At 42.9% G+C, this 25,862-nt stretch overlaps 1 protein-coding gene and 2 long non-coding RNA genes across 3 annotated transcripts in view; all 3 read right to left on the reverse strand.

The window, feature by feature from the left end:
- Nucleotides 1-4,421: 4,421 nt before the first annotated feature.
- ICA1L (islet cell autoantigen 1 like) overlaps nt 4,422-25,862 on the reverse strand; it is a 32,404-nt gene continuing 10,963 nt past the window's right edge. Inside the window, 7 exon segments of the mRNA XM_079980192.1 lie at nt 4,422-4,580; nt 6,517-6,615; nt 7,376-7,465; nt 7,468-7,602; nt 10,672-10,740; nt 13,302-13,348; nt 15,297-15,379. Coding sequence (XP_079836318.1) covers nt 4,462-4,580; nt 6,517-6,615; nt 7,376-7,465; nt 7,468-7,602; nt 10,672-10,740; nt 13,302-13,348; nt 15,297-15,379 — 642 coding nt within the window. The 3' untranslated portion in view covers nt 4,422-4,461.
- Nucleotides 13,607-14,846, reverse strand: LOC307220408. The gene is made up of 2 exons (XR_013840868.1): nt 14,351-14,846; nt 13,607-14,151 (listed from the first exon to the last, which is right to left on the reverse strand). It is a non-coding gene; the product is annotated as an uncharacterized lncRNA (long non-coding RNA).
- Nucleotides 16,660-25,859, reverse strand: LOC307220376. The gene is made up of 3 exons (XR_013840858.1): nt 25,276-25,859; nt 24,668-24,905; nt 16,660-17,155 (listed from the first exon to the last, which is right to left on the reverse strand). It is a non-coding gene; the product is annotated as an uncharacterized lncRNA (long non-coding RNA).

Below are 25,862 nucleotides of genomic sequence, written 5' to 3' on the forward strand. Positions count from 1 at the left end.
TTTCTAGAGCCAGGGTTTTCAGTGGATAATAGTGTCCCAAGAGTTCTTGAGTCAAATCCTAGCTCTCACAGAAACTCTAGATTACCGTATTTTTTGCCCCATAGGGCGCACCTAGTTTTTTTGGGGGGGAATAAAGAAAAAAATTTATTCCCCCCCCCCCAGGCGCGGGGCTGGGGCGGGGGAAGCCCAAGCTTCCCCCGACCCCAGCCCCCAGAACAGGCTGCTATCCGCAGGGATGCAGGCAGCTCTCCGCAAGCTGTGGGAGCCCGGCAGGAACTCCCGCGGGCTCCCAAGGCTTGCGGATAGCTTCCTGAAGCCTGGAGAGTGAGAGGGGTTGGTCCGCACCGACCCCTCTCGCTCTCCAGGCTTCAGCGAAAGCCTGCATTTGCCCCATAGGGCGCACACACATTTCCCCTTCATTTTTGGAGGGGGAAAAGTGCGTTCTATAGGGCGAAAAATACGGTACGTTGTGCCAATTTTTTTTCCCTTTCCTACAAAATAGACCAAGCTGCTTTATAGAGCTGTGGGGATTGCAGTACTTATGGTGCATAAATGCTAAGGCTATATTAATGTGACTGTGTCCAATAAAGGGCATATTCTGAAGGTGATACGTCATTTGAGTTGCATATTAACTATTAAGTAAAACGTATTTCTAGAACAAAAATAGGAGAAAATTCCGAGTCCAAAATAGACGTGTTATGTTTTGAAACCGTGGTTGTGAAGGGGGTGAGGGGCTTCAAATCCCTTCCTGGAGGACTGACTGTCTAGGGATTGGCAGGAGTGGTGCTGGAGCTGGAGCTCCTGGCGTGGGTGTGCTATGGCATCGTAGCGGGTGGGGTGCTGATGCAGTTGTGTGTGTGTGTGCTGAGGACATGCCCTTGTCATTGTGAATTCATTCGCTCTTTCCATGTAGGCGTGTCACCGCTGATGCAGTCCCTGATTGGTTGTTGCTACTGGTGGTGTTTCCAGGGCTAGTGGAGTTGTGTCTGACATTTTCACTTCGTTTCTTTGCTTTCTGGCGAGTTTCCCTAGTCTTCGCGGCTGACGGCATATAGAATGCAGTGGCTTTTCTGTCCCTCCCCACCCACCACCCTGGGTAATTAAGAGTATAGGATTGCTCTGCCCGAGAACCGAATAAAAGAAACCAGACATCAAAACAACAGAAATGAGACATGCCATATTGCTACCTTGTTTACTGTCTGCATGTAAGAGATTTGCTATAATGCTGGCATAGATTAAGAGGAGCAAAGGCTTAACCCAACACTCTGAGTAGTCAACTCTTAACAGCATGCCTATTCCATAATTCTGCAAATCCCCTCTAATCCCTTTTCTGCCTATCTGTGGAAGAAATCTGACGAACAAATGATTGCACCCCATTTAGATATAAAGTGGCTTGTTCTGTATGAGAAACTGGCATCTGCGTTTCGGAAGACATCTCTGAATTCTGCCAGCCACTTAATCTATCTTTGTCCTTAACGTTGGTTTGGAAACGATGGAAGTGATGGCCCAAAATGGAGAGTAATAAGAATCTACATTGAAGCCCAGCTCCCATATATTTTTTAAAGTGCTGTGTCCTGTGCTTTAAAAAGGAATGTTTGCATTTAATTGGAAACTCTTTGTTTTTGTTATTCTTAAAAGCCTCTGAGTTTTAATATTTTGCCTTCTTCCTAAATGCAAAACGACAGGCAAGAGCTAAACCCCCTAGATCGGAATTGTACTGAAAATAATATACAAATAACAATGCAATCGTTTGCATATGTACCTGGAGTAAGCAGCACTGAAATCAATGGTATTTCTCAGTAAATTTGCATAGGATTGTACTTCACATGTGCTTAGGGTGAGCAGCTGCACTGCTTATGTGAGTTGTGAAAGCAAGGGAAATTGATGTAATGTATGTTCAATTAATCCCATGAACATTCTCTTTCCCTCATATACACAGACCAAAACTTTTTTTGAACCTCCGTATAGTACAATACTCAGCATTCATGGCTTTAAAAGCTCCCAGAGCTATGGATTGTATACGTGTATATCTATTGTGTGTGCGTTCTTCTCAATTGATCTGATGTTGCAGACTGACAATCTCCCTGCTCCCCACACCACCCCATGTGCCAAGGACTGGTATAATATTTGTTCCCCAAAGCCCCTTACCAACCTGGGCTGGCAAGGCCACCAATTTGAGTAGCGCTGAACTAGATCACTAAGGATGAAGTCCTAACAGAGTCACAGCTATCAGAACCATTTCATAGTCACTCCTTCTTCCCAGGGAACTCAGGGAATAGGGGGTCTCTGAACAACTCTCAGCACCTTAAAGGTAAAGGTACCCCTGCCCATACGGGCCAGTCTTGACAGACTCTGGGGTTGTGCGCCCATCTCACTTAAGAGGCCAGGGGCCAGCGCTGTCCGGAGACACTTCCGGGTCACGTGGCCAGTGTGACATCGCTGCTCTGGCGAGCCAGAGCCGCACACGGAAACGCCGTTTACCTTCCCGCTGGTAAGCGGTCCCTATTTATCTACTTGCACCCGGAGGTGCTTTCGAACTGCTAGGTTGGCAGGCGCTGGGACCAAGCAGCGGGAGCGCACCCCGCCGCAGGGATTCAAACTGCCGACCTTTCGATCGGCAAGTCCTAGGCGCTGAGGCTTTAACCCACAGCGCCACCTGCGTCCCTCTCAGCACCTTAACAAGCTACGATTCCCAGGATGAGGTCTAAATCTAGCAAAAAGACTGCAAATTGCCCCAGAAAAGGATGTGCTGTACTTCAGAAGCCCAAAGAAAGTGATATAAAATGGTTCCTTACAGGCACACTCCAAGTGGAGGAGTCTTTCTACTCACCCATATAAGGGATGTTAAAACGTAGCTGGGGAAAAGTTTTTATTCATAGAAGTATAATTTTTCATATCATCACATCTAGCTTTTCAAACTGCATTAGTCTCTTATCTTCCCCAAAATCCTTTAATATAGCATACTATATAATGAAGAAGAACGGGACCATAATTCCACAAAAGCAGCCAGGAAGTTTACATAGATAAGATGTGACAGTAGACTAGGTCTAAATGTGAAACTTGAATAGAAATGTAACCATATTTGACAACAATAATCAACAAGTCTGTTGCAGAATAATACTATTGATGTTGTTTCTACTTTCAAACAATATTTATTACACTAATTGATTACCAGAATAACTAGTGAAATATATATTTTTTTCTAATTAAAGGACACTTCATGCTTTCTAAAAGTACTCACCAAATTATGACAATTTATATGAGATGGTTCTGTAACATTTTTTATTCTGGCTTGAGAAACTGCAAGCAATCACAAGGAGAAGAATGAGCTACCAATTTAAATTCAAAAGGCACATGTCTCTAAATAGAATATATCTTTAAATATGAAGCATTGTGTATCTGTTAACATTTTCCTATATATAGAGGGGAGCTATACTGTTCACAGATTATTTAGAAATCAGTTTCCAAATAATGAAGTTGTATAACAGATGAAAGATGAAATCAGATTCAGTACTAGGTATGTTTGCTTTCTCAAGTGATGCAAATAATTGAGCAATACTGTGGAAAACAGATTGCCAATACAGGCAACCAATGCAGGGTTCTGGTGCCTTAAAATTCTATTTCCAAGATAGGCGGTACATCAGCAGACAGCCCTTTTTAAACATTAAGAGCATGTTCAGGAGGGACAACAGAAACCCAAGAAGTGGCCAGCAGGTTTCCTATCTCTGTTGTGTTTCTAGATGGGGGCAACATGAATTTGGAACTCTTCAGAGAGAAAAAAGCAGCAAGGAAACATTGGCTGGGAAGCATTTAACTTCACTTTTCTGGTCCTAATGCACCTTTTCCAGTTATAAAGGGCTTGCGGGACTCTAGTTGGAGCTCTTAGCATAACTGATCTTCAGTAGCTGCAAGATACTTGACTTATTTATCTATCCTGCTTCAGAGGTACTTTAAAAATAGCTTATATATGCAATATAGGGATTTTTACAATGTACTGGGCATTTTGAAAAAGGTTTGGAAAACTGATGATATATGCATATAACTGTATCGTCTACAGTGCTTGTCCTTCAAGAACAGATGAAATATAAGGAGGCAAAAGTCCAAGAAGTGATTAAGCAAAAATATGCGCCAAGGACTTAACATAAGGAACACTAGTTATCTAGCTGTAATGGTAAAGATAAAATGGTTTGCTCAGCTTCCTATAACTTTCATTTATTGAATTTATGGGTGAAATCCTAATTAATTGTGTCGTAAGACATTTCTGCAGTAGTAATTAATAAAGTTTTATAGCATTGGAAATGATCATGAAATCAAGAAACATAGGTGGTCTTTACACTCCTGATGTAAACAACATGGATGTTCTTTATCTGCGATGATGTCTGCAACCGTGTCTTAAAGTCTCTCTTGGAAGGACACGATAGTTTCATACCAAAGTAGTTTTATGTTCTGGGTTACACTTAATCATGCAGTAAGGAGATCATCATCTGAACGTCCAACAGCATCTGGATTTGAAAGAGGATCCAAGTCTGCAAAGGCACTAAACCAGGCTGACATGTCTTGGCTACTAGTCTTCTCCACAGCTGAAATACAGGTAAAAGAAACGGATTTCATTGTTTGACCTAGACCAGGCATGTCCAAAGTCTGTTTTGAGGGTTTCATCTGGCCCTTGTGGCAGTTTATCTATTGGGGTCAAATCCTAAAAAAAAAAATCAACAACTTAGGGGTAAAAATCATCGTAGAAAAAGGTCGGCCCTCACGCATGTTCACCATCAAATCCGGCCCTTTTTGGAGAATGGACACCCCTGACCTAGACAGAGCTTTTAAGAAATATTTTTTACTGCTCAGACATTTTCTTCCTTCATCTTAATTAATGAGTGGATTGGTGATTTTTACTTTTTTGTACTGTATCCTTTTAAGCCACTTAGAAATAATAGCTGTTAATTTTAAAAACTATTTAATAAACAAACAAGTACAGTGGTACCTTGGGTTACATACGCTTCAGGTTACAGACTCTGCTAACCCAGAAATAGTACCTCGGGTTAAGAACTTTGCTTCAGGATGAGAACAGAAATCGTGCTCCGGCGGCGTGGCGGCAGCAGGAGGCCCCATTAGCTAAAGTGGTGCTTCAGGTTAAGAACAGTTTCAGGTTAAGAACAGACCTCTAGAACGAATTAAGTACTTAACCAGAGGTACCACTGCTTTCCTAACAATCAAGGTCAATGGACAGTAAAAGTCTGTTTAGTACTGCAAGCATTACATATAATTCAGTTACTTTTCGTTAGGAATTTTATTTACATAGTGAAGCTACTGTGGCTGCCATTTAAAGTGGAAGACCAGAACGGGGTTAGAGGGGCTTTCTTGTTCTACTGGACACTGCCCTGTCCCAACGATGGTTTCACCTCATGCTCAATGTGTATGTGTGTGTGTGTGTGGTGGGGGGAATCCACATTTGTATCTCCCTCAAACTTGCATTTACAGTTTGTTTAAAGCGTTGATTTCTCACCCAGGGGAATCAGAGTACATTACGGTTGTCAGGATTACCTTCCTTTTCAATGGACTATATGGAATTGGCGGAAATTACTGGCAGAATCCGAGACCAGGGAGAGGAGTCGGTGGAAGAAGATTGGAAAACATTTAAAGATTATTTACAGAAATATTGTAAAATTAATGAGCTGTAGAAAAATGGTGGAATGAAGTTATATGGCTTTGGCAGAAATGTTATAAGGAACTAGGCACAGATAGATTGTTAATGTATTAAAGGGAAAAAACAAGGTTAGAATATGTTAAGATTAATTATAGGACAGAAAATAGATGAAGATGGAAAGGAATTGCTGAAACAGTTAATTGAAGTGGAATACAAAAAGGGAGGCGTGAGGAAGTGAGTGAAACAAGTGAATGAAAGTTAAGATTGAAAATATTGGAAGTGTTTTTAATTGTTTTTGTTTTGTTAATTCAATGTTTTATGTAGTGTTTTTGTTTCTGTTTTTGTATTTTATTATGTTGATTTGTTTAATTCTTTTTCTTTCTTTTTGTAATCTTTAAACTCTTAATAAATATTATTTTTTTAAAAAAAGGATTACCTTCCTTTTCAGAAGCTAAGGTAAAGGTAAAGGGATCCCTGACCATTAGGTCCAGTCGTGGCCGACTCTGGGGTTGCGGCGCTCATCTCGCTTTATTGGCCGAGGGAGCCGGCATACAGCTTCCAGGTCATGTGGCCAGCATGACTAAGCCGCTTCTGGCGAACCAGAGCAGCGCAGGGAAACGCCGTTTACCTTCCCGCCGGAGCGGTACCTATTTATCTACTTGCACTTTGACGTGCTTTCGAACTGCTAGGTTGGCAGGAGCAGGGACCGAGCAATGGGAGTTCACCCCGTCGCGGGGATTCGGACCGCCGACCTTCTGATTGGCAAGCCTAGGCTCTGTGGTTTAACCCACAGTGCCACCTGTGTCCCTCTACATTGCACAAAATGAACATGCACATCCCACAAAAGGATTTGTGTGAAATATATCACTTACACTTTTGTGGCATCTTTGGTGAGGTTTGTGAAGGTCCTTGCTGCTTCTCCGGCTCTGGTTTGGAAAAAGGATCTAGAGATTCTGACTGTGCGATCCAACCTTTGGGAGGGAAAAACAGGAAGATCGTCTTAATTTGACACAGTACCATTTAACACATGCTTCTCCACTCACGACTAAACCCACATAATGATTAATTTCTTAATGCTTACAGCTGTTCAGGTAAGCCCACCTCTACACCATCAATAATAACTATGGCAAAAGTTTAGATTTGGGGGGCTAGCAAATATTCAAGGAACAGCAGGTGCATGCCTGCCAAGTGTCACGGTGTGGGGGGAAGGGGTACATGCTAATATTTCGCATGAGATCGCAGCGGCCATTTTGGGTGATGCACTCTCCGACGGGTTTGGTGGGTCATGTGACTTGCTGGGAGCACATCCCAGAAGATGCATGTCCTGGTTTTTTTACCTGAAAAAGTTGGATGGTATGCAGGTGTCAATTATGTAGGCAATCTGAGTCTGCAAACTTTTTAAATATATACATGTACATATCTATTGCCACCTCTCTTCCCCATAACTTTCTCCATCTAATCCCACCATCTAAGTGCCTCCCTGGTGTTTCTGTTCAGGTGCATTATCAATGCTCAGTATGTCCAAGATCATACTTTTAATCTTTTCTCCCAAGCCCTTCTCTGTTCATTGACACTCTTTATCCATTGACATCACCAGCCTGTTGACAGTCACATGGCCTTAGTATTTATCATTAGCTTCCCTGTCTTGTTCATTCCCCTCATTCAATTCATTGCTAAATCATGTTTCTCCTCCATTTATGTTACTAAAAAACTGCCTTTCCTAATACTTACTATGAAGGCCAAAATCGAGGAGCTGTGAAGGCAGAAATCCAGATGAGTAAACCAGGGATTTTGCCTCTGTTGCAGGTTCCTGAACAGGGGAGCCATGAAGGCATTATCATCTGCAGTTTGGTATTCCTGTATAATATTTCCTCTGCTTGAAGAACTGGGGCTTGATAAATTCTCCAGGAAAGAAAAATCTCTCTCAAAATCTTCTTCCAAAGAATCTGTTGGAAATTCTGAAATAAATGTAAAATAAAAAGATGATGGTTAAAGAAATAGCAGCCTATTTCTTCCCCTGGGGGCTACTTATGCCTCAGAAAGTTATTTAGCAATACTGTCATTCTTTGTTCTCAAGTATATCAATATACAATAACATACCACAAATGATCTCTAATTTGCATAGATCTCTAGTGATTGCACAATGTGATCCTAGAGCTGGACCTGAGAAACTTGCCCCATAATTAAAGTCTTCCTTCCTAGCCAGTAGCAAAGACTGCACAAGGTCATTTTAAAAATGAAAATCCTGACACTTGGCTGTTTCAGAAAGAAGTGGGAGAGAGATACACACCACCTGCTTGTACAACTAGTTGACAGAGTGTTTTGTTAGTTTTGTAAAAGAATCTGGGCACAGAATCAGTTGCTACATGTTGACTGGAGTGAGAAGTGTGGTGGTTGAGATAAACAGAGATTCCTACTTTTTACACAACTTACCACCAAAGGTTGTTACTGCCAAGGCATTGTAGTTAATGAAGTATTGCAGAGTGATATAGGGATGGAAAATTCCTGGTACGTAAGAATTCGAAAATACTTGATGGCTTGGTTTTCATCTACACACATTTCCCAAATACAGTTCTCCAATATTAGTGCCATGAAAACAAACTGACAGACTAATTGAATAGGTTGTAAAGTGACTCCCAGGTGGCGCTGTGGTCTAAACCACAGAGCCTAGGACTTGCCGATCAGAAGGTCGGCGGTTCGAATCCCTGTGACGGGGTGAGCTCCCGTTGCTCGGTTCAAAAGCACATCAAAGTGCAAGTAGATAAATAGGTACCGCTCCGGCGGGAAGGGTAAACGGCGTTCCGTGCGCTGCTCTGGTTCGCCAGAAGTGGCTTAGTCATGCTGGCCCCATGACCCGGAAGCAGTACGCCGGCTCCCTCGGCCAATAAAGCGAGATGAGCGCCGCAACCCCCAGAGTCGGTCAACGACTGGACCTAATGGTCAGGGGTCCCTTTACCTTTACTAAAGTGACTCCCTTATTTCAAACCCCGAGAGAACTTTCAACAGCAAGAGATTACAAACAACGTTCCTCTAGATCAGTTGCTTAAAAGATGAAAGCTATTTAGCACCCCTATGAAGAAAAGTACAGGCTGCGAACGTGCCTCAGCCTGTAGGCAACTTGGGTCTAGTCTGCATGGAGCTAGCTTGTGGCATACAAGTTTCTCGGGTTCAGCGCTGTGCTTGCCAGCCTCAGTCACTGGCAGATGCCGTAGCTGGAAGAGATCTGCTTTTAGGGTATAAGCCTGTCTTTGTGTGTGCTATTTGGCTTGCGGCCTCAACAGCTGAGGATGCAGCAAACGCTATGGAACGGCTTTTGGCAAAGCCACTTTGCCTCCTGTGCTTCAGGAAGACGAAAACGAACTGGTAGCAAGGAAAGAGAAATGGGTTGGATAATGCCTGGACAATCCTACATTCATGAAAAGGAGAGGGTGCAGAACCCAAGTAAGGTATAATGACTGTGCCTGAGTTCTCGGCAAAGAAGGCTGGGTGTGGTGAGACAGAGGGAGGATGTTTTGTGAGCCAGCTGCTGTCCAGTGTAAATGAATATTAGAGGTGTTTCTTCCCCTAATCAAGAATGATCTATCGCTCCTCTGCCCCTATTCAGGTACTCTCCTATTCATGACTGCTTTATTTTCAGTCATCCAGAACCGGATGCTGTCCCACGTCAACACGGCTGATAGCTTCTACTACTTTTGTAAAATATTGTGCTTAAAGGTAGCTATGACTGCAAGCTTGCAGATACTTAATTGGCTTAGGATTTTATTTATGTTAAGTGATGAATTAATATGTTTAATTCCATAAGGTGAAGATTTAAGGATGTTAATGTTTAAGTTAAATTTCATAAGAATTGGGATTTGGAAAACCGTTAAAAGGACATGCAATGAAATTCAACCAAGGGGAAGTGAGGAAGTCACTTAACAAAGTTAATAAGTGTAATTTTCAGTAAGGCTATGATTTATGTTTTTCTTGTGTGTTTGTTTGTTTGTTTATAATATTGTGAAAACCAATAAACTTTTTTGAAAAAATAATAATTAAGGTAGCTATGGCTGAGCCAAACAAAAAACAGCTCAGTAGTGTTCTAGGCAGCATTCCTACTGCTGCTATAAATTATAGTGTAATAGCAGCAGCTGTAGTACTTTTCTGCTAAGTTCAGGGCAGCTGGGCCACTAAACCTTAAGTGACAGGGGAGGGGGAAATGGAGAGGATTGCAAGTGGTTACTCAGCAACCATGGAGGCATCTACTAATACTTCCTGTTAACTGAGAAATGACAGGGAATGACTGCTTGGTTGTCTAGCAACCGCATGAAAATTACCCGTATTTCCTAGTCCCTTTTCCAACTTAAACTCAGCGAGCCTGAAGCCAGCTGGTAAGTTGCAAGACAGCTGCTGGTGTGATGGGATTCCTCAGGTCAAGAGGAGAAAGAGAGGTGGTGGATGTTATAAATGTGGAGTTGATAGTGGAGACCAAAAGGCCACACTAATTCATTAAGAGATAGTAAAAAGAAAGAGAGGCTTAAAACCACAGAAGAGAAGACTAATTCACTCCTTTAAAGAATACACAAAAAAAGATAATAAAAAGGAATTGAGGCAGAATTGTAGAGAATGCAATTAAAAAGATCGCAGAAGGTATTAATGAATTCACCAAATTGTTGTTAAAACAATGGGGCATTAGAGAACATGGGTGTCTAGACCTCTGTCCTCCCCCTTTGCTTTTTTGTATACACACCCACCCATCATCATATTTACTATATGAAGCAAGCTGTGTAGCCCAGGCACCCAATATCAAAGGAAAAATGCAATCACACTGTCCTTAACGCATCACAATACAGATATTTTCTGTACACAGATAATGCCATTGTGAAAGGAAAGTGTTAATATATTAATTTTCTATTATTTTATATAGTTATTATAATGTTTCATACAAACTATCTTGACATTTTATTGCAATCAAGCAGCATATATTATTTTGTTAAATAAATGAATGAATAAAATGAAGCATTTTTTTTTTGCAGATTGAGAATTATTACCTTTTTCAGGGATGCATAGATCACCAGATTTGCTCATCTGACAGAGGTTCTCTTTTGTTTCATCTGACCCTGGAATACCAGAAGAAAATATTCTTGGAAATAAATGTATCAAATATAAAAGTATAAATCCCAAGCAGAAATTTCTAAATAATCTATCTGGTTCAACACTGTCCATTAATAATACTGCTTATGGTGTTACATCATCTCAGTGAATATGCTACTATAATGCAACAAATAAAATCAGACACAAAAATACCAGTAAAAGCTTCATATTGTGGGATGTAATTAACTAAGTCATACTCGGAGTAGACCCACTGAAATCAGTGGGCCTAAGTTAGTCAAGTCCCTGATTTTAATATGTCTAATGAGCATGACTTAATTGGATATAGCTCTTACTATTTAATAGTTTTGTTCTTGCAACCTTGGGAAACAAATCTTTACATTCACTTTATCGCTCAGAAGATGCCACGCTCCATCCTTATATCTACATATTATACCCACCTTATCCCTATCCCGGATTTTCAATTTTATCACATGTAACTTATACTGCACTCCGATGCATGTCTGTCTAGAAGTAAATCTATTGAGTTTTATAGTACTTATGTCCAGGTAAATTGGTATAGGATTGCAGCCTTAGATAAGCCAAAAAGAACATTCTATTTTGTCTAAAGGCATAGGGTTGTATTCAATGTAGCAATAAGCTTTTCCGTTTTTAGCGTTTTCTATTTCATATACCGGTATGTTTTTGTATTTTTATCTGTAAACTGCCTTGAGTACCAGACTGGGGAAAAGGTGGGATATAAATGTAAATGTAATAATAATATAATAGGAGTGCATTTTGCCAGCTTTGGCTTGTGTGCCGAGTAAGATTGCCTTCCATAAACACGGTTTTAACAATGAGTCCGTAAGTGACCGTGGAGGCCAATTCTGGATCCACACGTCCTTCCACAGTGGGGACATTGGTTTCCGGGCGGGAGTTGATCATGGTGAGGGTTTGCCAAGCATGCCTTCCTCTTAGCATGTTTCTCCCTTGCGTCCTGAGTTCGAGTGTCTTCAAAGCCCATGACACCTTTGGTAAAGGCTGTTCTCCAGTTGGAGCGCTCGCGGGCAAGTGTTTCCCAATTGTTGGTGTTTATACTACATATTTTTAGATTTGCCTTGAGACAGTCTTTAAACCTCTTTTAACTGATAGATGGTGTAAGTGTACCTTGCTCAAGGAGTGGACAGTAGTTTTTATTCAATGGAAATCACTTCTCCCTCCCAGCACTGCTCTTTGAACCTCCAAAAACCAAAGGCTCAAACAGGGTGAGGCTGTTTCAAAGCCCTTTGTTAAACATGCCTGCTCTCCTCTATAAACCTCTGATTTTTGGAGGTTTAAGCCAGCAGCACAGGGAACCTACAAAGGGCTATTGTGTCAGGTGACTGACAGGTGTGCAATTTCACTCACCTGCAAACTTTTGCCCATAAGGGCCATTAAGATCTGGCCCACTGGCCAGAAAAGGCTCCCTACTACTGCTAAATGTAGCCCTGGACCAGGGTATCTGAGAAGCTGCCTCTCCCCCTACGCACATCCTTCTCACTTAGATTTGTGGATGACGATTTGGTGATGGTGCTGCATGATCCTGCAGTAAACCGTACTGTGACTCAAGTACTGTACATGCTTTTATCTATGATAGCCTAGTTCTTTTTGACTTCTTAGACTAGCTTATTTCTTGAAATATACTCGGTTGAGAGTGGATTTCATGCTCTTTATTCAGCTCATAGTGGTGAGGAGGAAATGGAAGTTCCCCCACAATATCTGCTTTATATACATTATTTACACAATGGGCTGCACGTGATTGGCTAATTCCGGGATTCTCCTGTAGGCCAATCAGGTTGTGGATTCACTTCCACCTGGAGCTGGATTGGGTGGCTCCTGCGGACCAATCATACTGCTGCATTCTTCTAGGACCAATCAGACTGCTGCATTTTGGATCCTATTCAACTCAGTACATAACTTTTCTGAAGCTTTTTTATTATTGTTGGCTTCATATTTTTAATTTTGTTTTATTACTAGTACAGTGGTACCTTGGGTTACATACGCTTCAGGTTACATACGCTTCAGGTTACGGACTCCGCTAACCCAGAAATAGTGCTTCAGGTTAAGAACTTTGCTTCAGGATGAGAACAGAAATCGTGCTCCGGCAGCTAAAGTGGTGCTTCAGGTTAAGAACAGTTTCAGGTTAAGAACGGACCTCCGGAACGAATTAAGTACTTAACCCAAGGTACCACTGTATTATGCTCTACTTTTGTACACCTCTTGAATATTCTATAAATGAATTTGGAACTAAATAAATATTACAGTAGGTTGACTTATTCCGATTTAGATCATTGTTCCATCAAGCTTACTTAATGTTGGCACTGACTAGCGGTGAGACTCCAGGTTTAAGCCAGGACTCTTTCTCAGCCCTTCCTGGAGATGCCCGGAATTAAATCTGGAACCTTTTGAATGCAAGGGAAAGAATAATGGAGTGGCGAATCCAAAATGCTCCCCACTCCCTAATATTCATCATCATCTGGGGGCCCTGAAACACCACAAAGCCTTTGTTACTGGTTCCAGAGATAATCTAACCAACTATTTGGCATCTTACCTGAGTCTGAAAGAATTTCAGAGGCATCTTCATCCAGTAAAATCAGCCTTGAGTAAAAATAAATAAAAGTCTTATCAAGCTTTATGCCACTGCAAGCATTTATTTGTGGTAATATTAGTAAAAATAGTGCAAGCCTATATACATATACCTTCTCTAAAGTAAATCCCAGTGAGTTCAAAATAGCATATCACCAGGTAAGTTTTCTTAGGATTCCAATTTTTATTTCTGAATTCATATGGACAAGATCCAAGGAATAATATCTGCACAGAATAGTTGCTCTATTTCCTTTAATCAGTGCTTTTCCCCCCCTAGAAAAAGAAGTGCCGGAACTCACCATGAATGCCACCCTTGTTCTCTTATAATGGCAGTGGTGCCTGCGAGTTCCGGCTGAAAATGCCCTGCCCTTAAGTATTATGTTAATTTTAGAAAGAATTTATTTTAAAAGCTGAAAACCCACAGCCTGGGTTGTAAAACCAGTGGGTATTGTTTGTCTCTAAATGGGATATGGGGGGTGGGGAGGGTGTAGGTTGGTAGCTTCCCATTGCCACAACAAGGTATTCATGCTCGCTGGATTCACCAAGTTGATCACATCTGACAGCCCTTGTAAAAGATACAGCGCAGACGCTCAACATGTGCATCAAATATTTAGAGCAGGGGTCAGCAACCTAAGGCCCAGGGGCCGGAAACGGCCCGCTGAGGTCTTTTGACCGGCCCCCGAACCGAGTTGCCCGCTTGCCAGTTTAGTGCAGCGTGGGGACTCACTTCCACAGCGCTGGAAATCATATCTGCACAGACGCAGACCCCGGAAATCGCATCTGCACATGCCAAAATTTGTGGGCGGGCGCACGATCTGGCCCAAGCAGTGGCGTAGCGTGGGGGGTGCAGGGGGGGCCTGCCGCACCGGGCGCAACATCTGGGGGTTAGGGTTAGGGGGTGCAAATCCACGGGTTAGGGGGCGCAAATCCACGGGTTAGGGGGCGCAAATCCACGGGTTAGGGGGCGCAAATTACTTGCCTTGCCCCGGGTGCTGACAACCCACGCTACGCCACTGGGTCCAAGCAAGATAAACCTTGCTGACCCCGGATTTAGAGAGTAACAGCAGCTGTGTGTACCTGCTTGATCCAGCACCTAGAGAGGATCTCTCTTCCTCCCCCCCCTCCCATGCACTAGTGTCTCCAACTGGCCTGGCAGCACATGAATACCCATCCTACACCGAGCATCAAGCAGTCCAGGTGTTCATGAGCAGACTCTTCTGTTCATTTCAGTTTATTTATTTAGCATCTTTATAGCCCATCTTTCACATCCAGGCACTGACCACGCTCAGAGCTGCTTAGCTTCTACAAAATGGTCCTCAGACCAATGTCCTAGAATCAGTTGTTAAAGTGTACCCTAAATGGAATAGACACTGGCAGGTCCCCACTCAAGATGAATGACACTGAGAACCAGCTAAGGAAATCTTTATTCACTTGCAAGAGCCTGGAGAATGAAGGAAGGGAATGGTTAGGCCAGTCTCCTCCAGAGACTCTCAGCAACCAGGATGGTAACAATTACAGTGGTGCCCCACAAGACGAATGCCTCGCTAGACGAAAAATGTGCAAGACGAAAGGGTTTTTCGTTTCTTGAGTTGCTTCGCAAGACAAATTTCCCTATGGGCTTGCTTCACAAGACGAAAACGTCTTGCAGGTTTGTTTCCTTTTTCTTAAAGCCGTTAATACCCGGGAATCCACGCTCCGCAAGACGAAAAAATCGCAAGACGAAGCAACTCACGGAACGAATTAATTTCGTCTTGCGAGGCACCACTGTATGATGTCAAGATATACAAGTTGCTCTGACCCCTTTGACTTGGTCTGCCTCTTTCTCCCCACCACCATGCGGCCTCCAGCAAATGAAGTAAGCCTTGCTCCCTCCTTAGCCTTACCTGGCATGCAAAAAGATGGACTACGTGCTCAGTTTGGGCTATTTAGATCTCTGACATGTTAAACCATTAAAACTTACTTATCAAGCATTTCAGGGGTGCTCTCTTCTTCCGCATTCTCCTTCTCTTCCTCAGTAGATTGGTTAACAAGCTTCTGCAATTGCTCATAAAATTGTCATTTAAAATAAAATTGCCTATAGTTTGATCTCCTCCAACAAGAGTTGTATTAGGCTAAGACTGGTTGTGTAAGAGTATTAGCTTTCCTATACATATAATTGTCAGGCCACCATAGTAAAAAACAGAAAACCTTAATGTAATTTGTTTTAAACAAGTACTGTGCGTGTTGAAAGCTTGCTGTTGATATTAGAACATTGCTAAGCTAGTAACCCATCTGATGGGTTATCTTCTAGGGAGAAAGAATAAATACTATGCTTCGTAATTAGATTTATTTACCTATTGACTTATATTGGACCCCTTCTTTATCACAATTACATTGGGGCTGGACAATGCTACCAGTATGCCAGTGAAACGTCACTGTATCAATATGTACTCTGCACAGGACGAAGAGGGAGAAGCATGTAAAAACACAGCAAAAATGAGCCGTGCCTCCAACGTCCTTGACAACAGCATCACTGGCCCCCAGTCACACGACATGAGAGAGGCACTGCTCTTATGCTGGCTACAAATGGAGCAGTAAATCCACACTGGCTAATCTGAGGGTATGGCAGGGCGATGTGATGCCACCTCAATGTGCACAACACACAAGCACGCAATACCACAACACCCACCATCACACGAGTCAAGGATACAGATCTCTAATGCCCCAGACACCCCTGCAGGCTAGCACCCCAGCCCCAGGACCTAATTGGAATCCTCCTGAGAAGACATGGGACAATGCCACAACCATCCAACCCCTATCACACAACCCTGTTCATATTCCCACCTGTTATGTACTGAAGTTCTCACCCTGGGCCAGCAGGGGGATACTGTAGATAGTTATGCAAACAAGGGATTGAAAGTGACCTTCAGTGATTGGATAGTTTTAGAAAATTGTTACAGTTACATTGTACTGGAGCTCTATATAAGCAGGCTGACTGAACCCTTCAGTTCAGTTCTGTCCTAGCCTGTGAATAAACAAGAGCTGTTTGAAGAATCACTGTGTCGTCTGATATGTTCACCCACAACTTAACACCACCCCCCTTGCGCACCTGTCTTGACAGCGGCTTTTATGTACCCCACTGGCTTCTACAATTATAATTATAATTATAATTATAATTATAATTATTATTATTATTATTATTATTTATTATTTATACCCTGCTCATCTGGCTGGGTCTCCCCAGCCACTCTGGGCGGCTTCCAACAAAACACTAAAATACAATAACCTATTAAACATTAAAAGCTTCCCTAAACAGGGCTGCCTTTAGATGTCTTCTAAAAGTTTGGTAGTTATTTTTCTCTGGGAGGGCGTTCCACAGGGCGGGCGCCACTACTGAGAAGGCCCTCTGCCTGGTTCCCTGTAACTTGGCTTCTCGCAGCGAGGGAACCGCCAGAAGGCCCTTGGTGCTGGACCTCAGTGTCCGGGCAGAACGATGGAGGTGGAGACGCTCCTTCGGGTATACTGGACCGAGTGCTAAGGTATACCAGGTGCTAAGGCCCCACAGCTGGTGTAAAATAAAGGGCTGTACCCTTAAGCACAATCGTGGAAAAGGGAAGCAGACTCTTCGAGCCACATATTCATAGAATTACCAAGCCTTGTTTCTTTTTCATATTATTACTATGGTCACAGTTAAGGCTTCATTTTTCCCTTTCCTTTCAAGACAGTCATGCATCTTAAAAGGCTTTTGGGGACACTTCTTGCCATGGAGGTGCTGTTGTTCCAGCAGGGACTTAATCAGTACAAATATCTCTCTCCAAACTGGAATAGCCCTTCCTAAATCTAATAATAATAATAATAATAATAATAATAATAATAATAATAATAATAATAATTTATTTATATCCTGCCCTCCCCAGCCGAAGCCAGGCTCAGGGCGGCTAACAACAATAAAATAATACAACATTCTAAAATCATTTCATTATAAAATTAATTCAAATCAAATTGATGGCAACCATTGGGCTAAAGTTCTGTGAAGATTGCCAAAGGAGGGAGTCAGGCTGTGCCCTGGCCAAAGGCCTGGTGGAACAGCTCTGTCTTGCAGGCCCTGCGGAAAGATGTCAAGTCCCGCAGAGCCCTGGTCTCTTGTGACAGAGCGTTCCACCAGATCGGGGCCACAGCCAAAAAAGCCCTGGCTCTGGTTGAGGCCAGCCTAACCTCTCTTTGACCTGGGACCTCCAAGATGTTTTTGTTTGAAGGCCATAAGGTCCTCCGTGGGACATACCAGGAGAGGTGGTCCCGTAGGTACGAGGGTCCTAGGCCGTATAGGGCTTTAAAGGTTAAAATCAGCACCTTAAACCTGATCCTGTACTCCACCGGGAGCCAGTGCAGCTGGTATAGCACCGGGTTGTTACGGAAGGGGGGGGGCATGTCTTCTTCACCTTCTTCTTCGCTACAATATATCAATTTATTTCCAATTGTCAATGTCAAAAGGGACTAAAATCTATAAAATTCATAGAAAATCAACGTGCCAGTTTGCTCAATTTCTCTAGGACTCCATCACACCCCCCTGTCCAGCATTATCCCTCAAGCAAGGTGTTAAGACCCTAATCCTGTCGGATGGTCCAGCCAAGCCCTTCCTCCGGACAATACCAGATAATGGGCAATGCATGGCTATGCCATTGTCTTGCCATCACCTGTACTCAGGAAACGTTTATGCATATCTCTACCACTCCAGGCAATCTCTGCTCTGCCTACCTTATTATACTGCTAATCTCTGCTCTGCCTACCTTATTATACTGCTGATCTCTGTTCTGCCTACCTTACTATACTGCTGATCCATACGATCTCTGCCCTGCCTACCTTATTGTACTGCTGATCTCCGCCCTGCCTACCTTACTATACTGCTGATCTATGTAGCCCCACCTTGATTTGTGTAAACCCATCACCCAATTTCTTGTACTGCTGATCCGTGTAACCCCACCTCTTTATGATGTATATGTGACGTTTTCTGCACTGTATTCTGGGACCTGGAGGGAACCTTTAAAAGTTTATGTCGCCCCACTCTCGGGGTTCAATGCCACTTGTTGAACCTGTTGCGCAATAAACTTGGGATCTCCGTTCATTGCTCCTGTCTCCGGCTGAACTCATTTTTCCGCTAGGACCCGCGGACATTGTCCGACGAGCCGGGTGGCAAGGAAAATCAGCACCCGGAATTTTTCCGTAACAGATGGCGCCCAACGTGGGGCTTTGCGGTTCTCCCGCGTTGCTGACCGGGGGCCCCGAAATCTTCAGCCGGCACCAGGCCATTTTGCCTGGGAAGATCCTTTGGACCCCCGGCCATCTTCCGGGCGGTAATCAAAAGCCCCAGGAGTTCAGCCGGGGAGCAAAGAGGGATCCAGCCGGCTTATTCATCAATCCCGGGATCATCATAGAAGACACGTGAGTATAAGGAAAAGGAAAAATCCAGTGCACTGGTGGGAAAGGGGTGGAAATCTCCTGGCAACTGAATTCTCTGCCCTCCTCTCTATCGCTCCTTCTCGCCTGTCTCTTGGTCCAATTGGTGAGAGAGACCGTGGACTGCTGCTCGACCCAAAAGGGGGTTCTGAGCTCTATCTCTTTCTCCTCTCAAACCCTCCAGTCAGCTGCACCAATTGGGGGTCCGAAAATAAGACGGAGAGACCCGGCTTGGAAAGACAGCCGACTCCCCGCAACGGACTCTCTCAGTTGAAGCAAGGGTCTGGAATTCTTCTTCCGAACTTCCCGAGCGCCCTTACGGAGGGGGCAGGAAGGGGTCTGGCTTTCTGTATCAATCCCAGCCGCACTGGTCGGTGCCACGTAACACGTGTAGCGTGCGTGAGCCCGCTTCCAAAAGCAAGGGGGATTTTCGGTTCAAAACTCTATCCAGGGATCACCCGATCTGGCACCGCACGGCGCGGGCGTTCAGTAGGGCCCCTTTTCCTGAGATTGTGGCGATAGGTAGGAGGTTGCCAGGAGGGATAGCCCATGAGGAATTGGGCAGGATCGGCAGAGTGGAAAAGGACCCCAGGTTATTGACTAAGGAAATAGGAAGGAAATATAAGGAACCGGATAGCTAGAGCTCTTTAAAAACCCACTAAGGAAGTCGCCAAGCGACGAAAGACCCCTCTTTACTATAGCCCCCTGTACAAGTTACCCAAATCCTAATCAACCCCTCTCCTTCTCCCTTCTCTATCCCCCCCCCAAAAGAAAACAACAACAAAAGCAACAACAACAACGCATGCTTATATATAAAGGGTTACCCAGTCAACTAAGCATTGTGAGCCCTGCCAGTTTGGTTAACTGGTGGTGTTTGAAGAGGCAAGGAGGCTCTTAAAACCATGTGGGACCTTCCTACTAATTTCACTTAATGAAGCTAAAGGAAGCAGCCCAACTCCTTGCAATAACCAACTAAAGGATGAGAATATGTGTGTTTACATGTTGTCTGTTATGTGTGTTGTGTGTTAATACATATATGAGAATATGTGTGTTTACATGTTGTCTGTTATGTGTGTTGTCTGTTCCTTCTGTCTCTGACAGACTGCCTTTCTTAAGCGCGCATAGTTTAAACTGCAAGCTTGCTTCAAAATTTTAAAACTAAGGAAGCCATGCTAGACCTTATCAGTCTTAAATAAGACCAAATGAGAATGAAGGGTGCAAATGTTTACCCCACCTCTTGCTTTGCCGCAACTTTTCAGATTGTGAGTCTACAGTCTATTTTGGAATGTGAATGTTTCTAATGTTTCTGGAATGTGAATGTTTCTAATGTGAATTAGATGTTTCTGCTGCAAAAGCGTAGTTGAGCACAACTGCTCTCTCAAGCTAAAATGCAGTATATTTATTTCATGAAGCACATAAAAGGTAGAAGCTTTGATAGACAACAATTGTCTATCTATAGAGTCCAGTCCTGATACAAGATCAACTAGGGTTTCCTGGCTTCTTATTGGAAATTACCTCCCCCACTTGGTTCTGTCTCTTTCAGATCCCCCCCCCCTTCTTACTTCTGTGCCAAGTGAATTTACTCCTGAGTGAGCTTCCTTCAACAAGGGAAGGGGGCACATTCTTTGCTAAAAGTACCCGACATCTCACCTTCCTTTATATCGTTATTTAAAAATCGTAGTTCAGAGACATTAAATCAAATCCAGGACTGGTTCTATTATTTGAGTGGGTATATCAACTGAAATAACCCTATGCTTATAAAATATTCTCTCCCAGATTCTCTTCCTATCTTATCTTAGGAAACTGTTCTTCCTTTAGAGGGTTCTGTATAAAACTGGATACTTTTATTTTCCTCTTCCTTAGTACATGATAGGAGCATTGAGTGTGCTCTCTTCCCCAGTAGTGCCTGTGTACATAAGTATGTGTGTATCTCTTTGGTAGTACAAATCTTGCTGTGAAATCTTGCTGTGAACCCCATATTTTGGAGGGTTGGACTAGATGACCCTAGGGTCCCTTTCAACTCTCCCAATTTGTGGCTGTGTGGAAGGACATGTGTCCGCAAGCATTGCAGGGTAATTCTTAATTCTGGTGTGGTGATGGAGTTGAAATTCAGCCTAGCTTTGCTCTTTAGTTTTAAAAGGTGAGAGGTGAAGCTGTGATGTTTTGAAGCACAACTGGTAATATCAAGCATTTGAGTGATTACAGTGTTTATCATTTTGTCTACTATTTAAAATCAGACTTCAAAGTCAATTCAAAGTTTAAACACATACAAATACATATGGGCCTTGACCAATCCTGTAAATAAAGGGGCAGGAAAATTTTTGTCTGCAAATGGGAAGGCCGAAATAACTTAAAATGTTAAAAAAAATCCTATGAATTCTGACTCTCTGGCCATTTTTCCCATATATAAGGGCGTGGCATTGTTCTGCGAATGGCCAGAGGGATATTAGCCCTTTCCTGTACATAAAGGAAGCAGTCGCTTTGCTTGGGCTGAAATTGCTAGCTTTTGTTGGTGAATACTTCAATTGCTGAGTTTCTCTTTTTTGTTTTAAATCTAACCCTCTTTTAAAATCTACTCCTCCTTACCCTTCCCTTATTCAAATTCTAATTTTGCCAAAAGATGCGACATTTCAATAGTATAGAAGATTTGCTGAGACATGAACTCCACACATGCACAGAGACTAGATCAGCTAAAAAAAAAAAGAGATAGGAAAAAGAGAGAGAGAGAGGAAGGAGGGGGAACTGTAGAGGGGGGAGAGAGGAGGTTTATGTAAAACTTGGAACCATTGAGAGAAATCACCCTTAATGTGTCCCAAGTTTGAAATCTTAACATGCCAAATTCTTTTCACAGGTAAATATCAAAGCATTCCACCCCTCAATGGGATTTAAGTCACAGACTTTGTTTATGTGCAATTTTAGGAACAGCATTTCCTGACAGGCTTCTCACATGAAATAATTTTCCCTTTTAACAGGATATGTGAACCCCGATAACAAAGTGTTTGTCCCTTTTTCCTCCCACAACAACTTTCTTTCTGTTCTGTGAAATCCCTGCTGTAGTAGTGACTTCCATCTCTTTGTGGCTTTGACACTTTTAAAGTTACAAATAATCTGTTTCCATTTATTTAATCCGTTTTTCCATGGTCTATGAAATTAATCGAAGCATAACCAAACATTGTTTGTGGAATGGTATTTGTTTACCTTTTGCCTGAGCATTTCTTATTAATTCTGTCATTTGGCTAGTTCAAGGTACTTGCACAACTTTAAATTGCCATTAAGTCATTTTCCAGTATTTTGCTTTTAACATTCTAGCCGATGTTGTCACATCAAGAAACACTCTTTTATTTTCATTGTTACTTCGGATTTCTTAAAATTCTGTGTCTTAGCATTTATTTATTTTGGTTCCTCATAGGTCATTGTGTGTGTTTGTGTGTGTGTTTTATTATTTTAACTGTGTCTTTTAAGTCCACCCTGCCCTTACAGGATATCACTTCTACAAGTGTGTTACTACGGACCTAATGAAAAGCTTCGCCACCACAACAACAAGACACCAAAGTTTTCAAAGTGGCCACAGCTATCTCTTTCAAAGGATATAGACTGCCGGGGGGTGGAGTTGAATTACAAGGACATTTTCTGACTTTTGAACCTCAAGATACATATATAAAATATCCCAAATGTCTCAAGATATGCAACTGATATTTAATTAGTTTGTTTTGTATTATGTGTTATTACGTAGGAATGTTGAAATGTGTCTGACAGTGTGTCATTTCCACAAATGGGGGGGGGGGGCTATTTTTGTGGCTATTTTTGTGTGTGTTTTATGTCTAATGTCTTATTCCTTACACCCCAGTGGAGGATCCTCATACATTTTATGCCTTTTAACAGATCAGGCTATTATGTAATCCAATGTTTAGACTTAGATGAATTTATAACCATATTTCATTGTTTCACCTGGCACTCTGCCAACTTCCCTACCCATTTTAAAAATGTGCTAAAACTCACTTTACCAAGGAAAAGCTTCAGGAAGGTATATATGCTTTGGTTTAGCAGGAATCATCCCTTATAGAGTTAAATTGACTTATTTGGACGAGTGCCCTTTAAGAGTGGTTTTATTTTAACTGATTGGTTTGGGAAGTTGAGAACCATGGGGCAAGATAAATTCAAATTGGACTCAGTTTGAATTGGGCAAGTGTATCCAGGCTGCAATTAGCTTTTGGTCCTTAATGTGCAAGTGAGCAACTTCCCATGACTGCAAGACCAGAGCCTATAATAATAAAATCCCATGGAATGGCCAAGGCTAGGATATTTCCCTCAGGACGTGTCCAAACCTGTGCCAGCTGTGATGGGTGCCAGGCAACATGGTTAATATGAAAGCCCTAAGTGGATTCACCAGGGATTGCCACTACTGTGAGACCACAGAAGAGCTACCTTGACACCTGAGAACACAAAAATGGCGGGGAACAAAGCAAACTGCATTTTTTTTTCAGTCAGTAGTGGACCTTCCTGCTAAATGTAAAGCATAGACCACTATTAAACAAAATACGACAGGTGTCCTTTTACGCGATATCCTATATCCAGCTATCTGCACTACTATACTTGCAAATGGCCTTAAGAGGCATGATTTGCAAGTCCCTTTCAGGTTTGCATAAACCCACACCTCTGGTACGGTAGATACTAAGTTATTAGTTAGCGCATATCTATAACACGCATGTACATTGTATTGGTCAGTGTTGCTCCCTCCTTTGCTGCCCTGCTCAACCCACCTCCTTTTCCATTAGGGCCTATTCCCACTCACACGGCACCCCTACCTTCACCGAGATTTAGGGTGCGGAGAAAAGATTTGCAAGTTCTTACAGAACTTTAATGCAAATCTATCTCCGAATGGGGGACTGTTACGGAAGGGGGGGCATGTCTTCTTCACCTTCTTCTTCGCTACAATATATCAATTTATTTCCAATTGTCAATGTCAAAAGGGACTAAAATCTATAAAATTCATAGAAAATCAACGTGCCAGTTTGCTCAATTTCTCTAGGACTCCATCACACCCCCCTGTCCAGCATAATCCCTCAAGCAAGGTGTTAAGACCCTAATCCTGTCGGATGGTCCAGCCAAGCCCTTCCTCCGGACAATACCAGATAATGGGCGATGCATGGCTATGCCATTGTCTTGCCATCACCTGTACTCAGGAAACGTTTATGCATATCTCTACCACTCCAGGCAATCTCTGCTCTGCCTACCTTATTATACTGCTAATCTCTGCTCTGCCTACCTTATTATACTGCTGATCTCTGTTCTGCCTACCTTACTATACTGCTGATCCATACGATCTCTGCCCTGCCTACCTTATTGTACTGCTGATCTCCGCCCTGCCTACCTTACTATACTGCTGATCTATGTAGCCCCACCTTGATTTGTGTAAACCCATCACCCAATTTCTTGTACTGCTGATCCGTGTAACCCCACCTCTTTATGATGTATATGTGACGTTTTCTGCACTGTATTCTGGGACCTGGAGGGAACCTTTAAAAGTTTATGTCGCCCCACTCTCGGGGTTCAATGCCACTTGTTGAACCTGTTGCGCAATAAACTTGGGATCTCCGTTCATTGCTCCTGTCTCCGGCTGAACTCATTTTTCCGCTAGGACCCGCGGACATTGTCCGACGAGCCGGGTGGCAAGGAAAATCAGCACCCGGAATTTTTCCGTAACAGGGTGAATGTGAATCTTGCAGCGTGGACCCTGTAAGGAGTCTCGCCGCGGCATTCTGCACCCGCTGGAGTTTCTGGGTCAGTCTCAAGGGCAGCCCCACGTAGAGCGAGTTACAATAATCAAGTCTGGAGGTGACCGTCGCGTGGATCACAGTGGCTAGGTATGGGCGAGAGAGGTAAGGAGCCAACTGCAACTAAACAACTAAAAGGACATTAAAATAATAGAGGAGAATATGCTGGCAGTCATGATGTCGCCTTGCAAGACAAACCACTACTTTCTCCCAGGTGATTGTAAGCCCAATCCTGTTTCATATGTAAGTTTTTTTGGAATTACACCTAAGGCTCACACCACGTATTTCAGATAAAGAAAAGTCATAACTTGTGGATGGGAAAATTAATTACATGTCATTACATGTCTTAAGTTTTTTCACACCTGTCAGAGGCTTAGTGCTGTCCAGCTGGCCATAGATAAGACTCCGGGCTCCCAGCCAGTTCCAAACAATTGATTTATTTGACAAAGTTCAAACGTACATCTCCAGCGTTTCCATTAACCTCCTTCCCCTTTGTGCGGAGTTGCTCCCTCTAATGTTACTTCCTCCTTTTCCGCACCCAGCATGCAAGTCTGCGAAAACTCCTCCCCTTACTTCCTCTGTGCACAGCATGACTTGTCCCAGGCTCATCCTCGTCCCCCTCTACGTCAGACTGACTGTCAGACGACAAGCTGCTGATAATCTCTTTAGGCTCTCTATAACTGCTGGTTTCTGTCCTTTCATCTTTTCCCGTTTGCCTCTCCCTGACAACACCTCTGCCCCACAAGCAGCACGAGACAGGGAGATATCAATATGATGCTATCACATCACACGTTTTTTCAACTACACTTTGCTAGGAAGACACAGCTTGGCAGTGGCCTTCTATCTTTCCAAAATGAGTAATTTGGGGCTAAGATGTTTTAAGTATACACTTGAAAATACACTTGGAGCGCAGAATATGCTGTGCTGACTGACCTAAATACTAAACAGTATATTTTGAAATACAGTGGAACCTCGGTTTTTGAGCAACTCGGAAGCCAAATGTTTTGGAAGCCAAACGGTGAAAACCCGGAAGTAATTGCTTCCGTTTTCGAACGTGCCTCAGAAGTCGAACGGCCTCTGTGGAGTGTTTTTCAATTTTCTCAGTGGAAATTGCTGGCAGCCCTTTGTGCATATGTTGTTGAACATTTCGGAAGTTGAATCGTCTACCGAAACAGATTACATTCAACAACTGAGGTTCTGCTATAAAACGGATACAAGCAAGGAAACACAATCCCAAACTAGCTAGCAAAATGCAGTATGCTTACTTCTCTAGACCTGGCATGTTTTTTTTAATTGACCAACTAAGTGAAAAATATCTT

Source organism: Podarcis cretensis (genome assembly GCF_951804945.1).
Source record: "Podarcis cretensis genome assembly, chromosome: 1".
In the NCBI taxonomy this organism is placed as follows: domain Eukaryota; kingdom Metazoa; phylum Chordata; class Lepidosauria; order Squamata; family Lacertidae; genus Podarcis; species Podarcis cretensis.